The sequence below is a fragment of the Aplysia californica genome, unplaced genomic scaffold (genome assembly GCF_000002075.1).
Source record: "Aplysia californica isolate F4 #8 unplaced genomic scaffold, AplCal3.0 scaffold00246, whole genome shotgun sequence".
Taxonomy (NCBI): Eukaryota; Metazoa; Mollusca; class Gastropoda; order Aplysiida; family Aplysiidae; genus Aplysia; species Aplysia californica.
The window spans coordinates 296902-299954 of NW_004797516.1; the positions used below are offsets into that span (position 1 = coordinate 296902).

The window sequence follows — 3053 nt, forward strand, 5'->3', positions numbered from 1 at the left end:
TCTATCTATCTATCTATCTATCTATCTATCTATCTATCTATCTATCTATCTATCTCACTATCTATCTCACTATCTATGTGTGCTTTGGTTTGTTTTTGTTTGTGTGTGTGTGCGTGTGAGTGTGTGTGTGTGTATTTGTGAGTGTAAGTATGAGTTTGTGCGCCCGTGTGTGTAAATTCAACAGTCTGGTTGAAGATGAAAGAGGAATAAATCATTTCCCTTCCAAGCACTAAGCTGACGGTGCTCAAGATCAATACAGCAAATGTTAGCAATCCAGAGAAACGTTTGGGGTTCCATTGATTGCTTGGGAGCAAGAATAGAAATAACAGGTGTGGGCATGATGAGCTGGGGGTAGGGGGGGAGGGTTGTATAATGTGAAGGGTGGGCGTGGTGGGTAGAGAGGGTGGTGGGTAGTCGTACAAGGTCGTGGGTGGGCGAGAGAGAGGTGTAAGGGGGTGGGGGTGGATGGGCGTGGTGATGGGTGGGTGGGCGCGGGTGGGGTGGGATGGTGACGAATGTAAAGATGGGAACAGTGACACTGATGTATGAGGTGATCACGATGACTCGGAACTTGTTTTTACGTTACAGCTGCTTTGAGATTGAGATTTAGACCCCAGTGATAACCTTAGGGACAGTGATATAATGGTTACGATCTTTGCCTTCGCAAGCGCGAAGCATGAGATTGATTCCCGAGTGGCGAGTATAGAATGGGGTCTTTTTTTCTCATTTTTGTTCCTTTGTATTTGGGTAGGGGGGGGGTATCCTTTTGATTTTAGAATCTATTTTTTCTGTGGTTTTTGTTTTGCTTTTTAAAATCAAATATTCTCGTCTGTGAGCTGCAATGTAAACATTCAGTAAACAGAGATGTACACCCGTTCCCCCACGCCCACTCCCACCCCCACCGCCCACCCCCTTTCACGCCCTCGCATATGTTCTAGACTGTGTTGATAGTGGAATAAAACATGCTATTATTATCAAAGACGCTTGTCAGAATATATGACAGGGTTAGAAAAATGTAGGGTCAAAGCCACATTTTACCAAGTTTGGGGCGCTTAGTACATGTATGACGAAACACACAAGGCAAGCCAATACAAAATAGCTTGAATGAAATGGCTAGATGGCTTTAAATCTGATCTATGGCCTTTACAAAGTACCAAAACTCGGTACGATATCATGCGTAAGTCAATCTGGAGTTTATTTTGGTATTTTAGTGGGGTGGGGGGGTTGGGGGGGGTAGGTGATGTTTGTTTTATGTTTGTGGGGGGTTGTGTGTTGTTGTTTTATTTGGTTTGTTTGGTTTATTTATTTTTTATGTTTTGTTGGGGGGGGGTTGTTTTTGTGTTGTTGGTTTTTTTACTTGTTTTGCCCGAAACCACCTCAAGATGAGTTAGGCCCTTTATTTTTCTGGCCCCTTCATAATGTTCTCAGTATGACGACCCTCTATTTATTGCTGGCCGTCTTTCTCTCTTGCAGGAGATGGAAACATTGGCGGCAAGACTGGAAGAGACACAGACAGGATGGGGAGATGGACAGGTGCAGATGGCCAAACTGGAGGCTGCTTTCCGGCAGATGGAAAGGGAGAAAAATGAGATTATTCAGGTAATAGTTTGAAACAAGGGCAAAGTGGCAAAGTGGCAAAGCTACAAAAGTAAAGAGAAAGAAAACGAAAAATGAAGAGACAGACATACCAAGATAACGTGACAAGAATGCTATAGCAAAGGCACAGGAATACAAAGGTAAAAGGTCAGAGATACGAAGATAAAGTGGCAGAAAGGTAGCGAGACTGAGATATAAAAGTGACTGGAATACACAAGTGAAGTGACTAGAAAGCAAAGGTAAAGTTACAGGAATACAAGGGTAAAGAGACAGAAATTCACAGATAAAGTGACAAGAATACAAAGGTAAAGTGACAAGAATACAAAGGTAAAGTGACAAGAATACAAAGGTAAAGTGACAAGGAAATAAAGGTGAAAGGCCATAACACAAAAGAAAAGCGATAGAAATACAAAGATAAAGAGATAAAGATACTAAAGTAAAGTGGAAGTGAAAGATATCGTGCAATGTTTTAAAAGAAAGATAAAATGGCAGAAAGAAAGTGAACCAGTGACTCAGGATAGAGTGAGGGGCTGAAGAAGGTGACAAAACTTAAAGGATTGTGAAATAACTGAATCAATGGATTTATGTGAACCCAGTGAAACAGTTGTATTTAAAATGGAAACGCAAGTAATAAAAAGACAAGGGTAGAGAGACAGAAGTACTTGTGTGTGCTCTTCAATTCTTGAAGACCAAGGTAAAGAGACAGAAATAATAATCGTACTCTTCAATTGTTGAAGACATGGGAAAAAAGACAGAAATAATCCTGTGCTCTTCAATTCTTGAAGACTAGGGTAAAGTGAGAGAAATAAAACTTGTGCTCTTCACTTCTTCAAGACGAGGGTAAAGAGACAGAAGTTAAGTTTGCCTCTCAATTCTGGAAGACGAGAATTAAGAGACAAAAATAATAATTTTGCCCCTTTTATTCTTGAAGACGAGGGTAATAAAATACTTGTGCCCTTCATTTTCTGTATGTCTGTCACAGGAGCAGAGCCGAGAGTACGACTCGCTCAAAGCGACACAAAGGGAGGAAACGGCAGACACAAACAAGCGTCTCAGGAAGGAAATGAACAAACTGGATGATGAACTCCAGGAGTTAAAGGTCAGGGTCACGGATCTTCAGTCCGACAACTCCACCAAGGAGACTCTGGTTGAGCAGTTAAGGTAAGTTGTTGGGGGACAGTCAATGGCCTTTGGGGGGGGGTGTTTTCTTTTGCTTTTTTATCGTTTTTTATGTAGTTGTTTGTTGTTGTTGTTGTTGTTTTATTGCTGTTGCTGTTTTGTTTTGTTTTTCGGGGAGGCGGGGGGGAGGGGGAGGAACAATTATTGTGAAAGAGGAGAAAGATAAAGAGGGGAGAGAGATAAAAGACTGAGTAGTGAGAAAGAGAAATAGAGGAAGAATGAGAGATAATGGGGAAAGAGAGAGAGAAAGAGAGAGAGAGAGAGAGAGAGAGAGAGAA

General features: G+C 41.6%; 1 protein-coding gene across 1 annotated transcript in view; it reads left to right on the forward strand.

Moving 5' to 3' along the window:
• Positions 1–3053, forward strand: part of LOC101861589 (myosin-2 heavy chain) — a gene marked incomplete in the record, with an annotated part of 41686 nt that overhangs the window by 5000 nt on the left and 33633 nt on the right. The window contains 2 exon segments of the mRNA XM_013083629.2: positions 1474–1599; positions 2579–2757. Of these exon segments, the coding sequence (XP_012939083.2) occupies positions 1474–1599; positions 2579–2757 (305 nt within the window).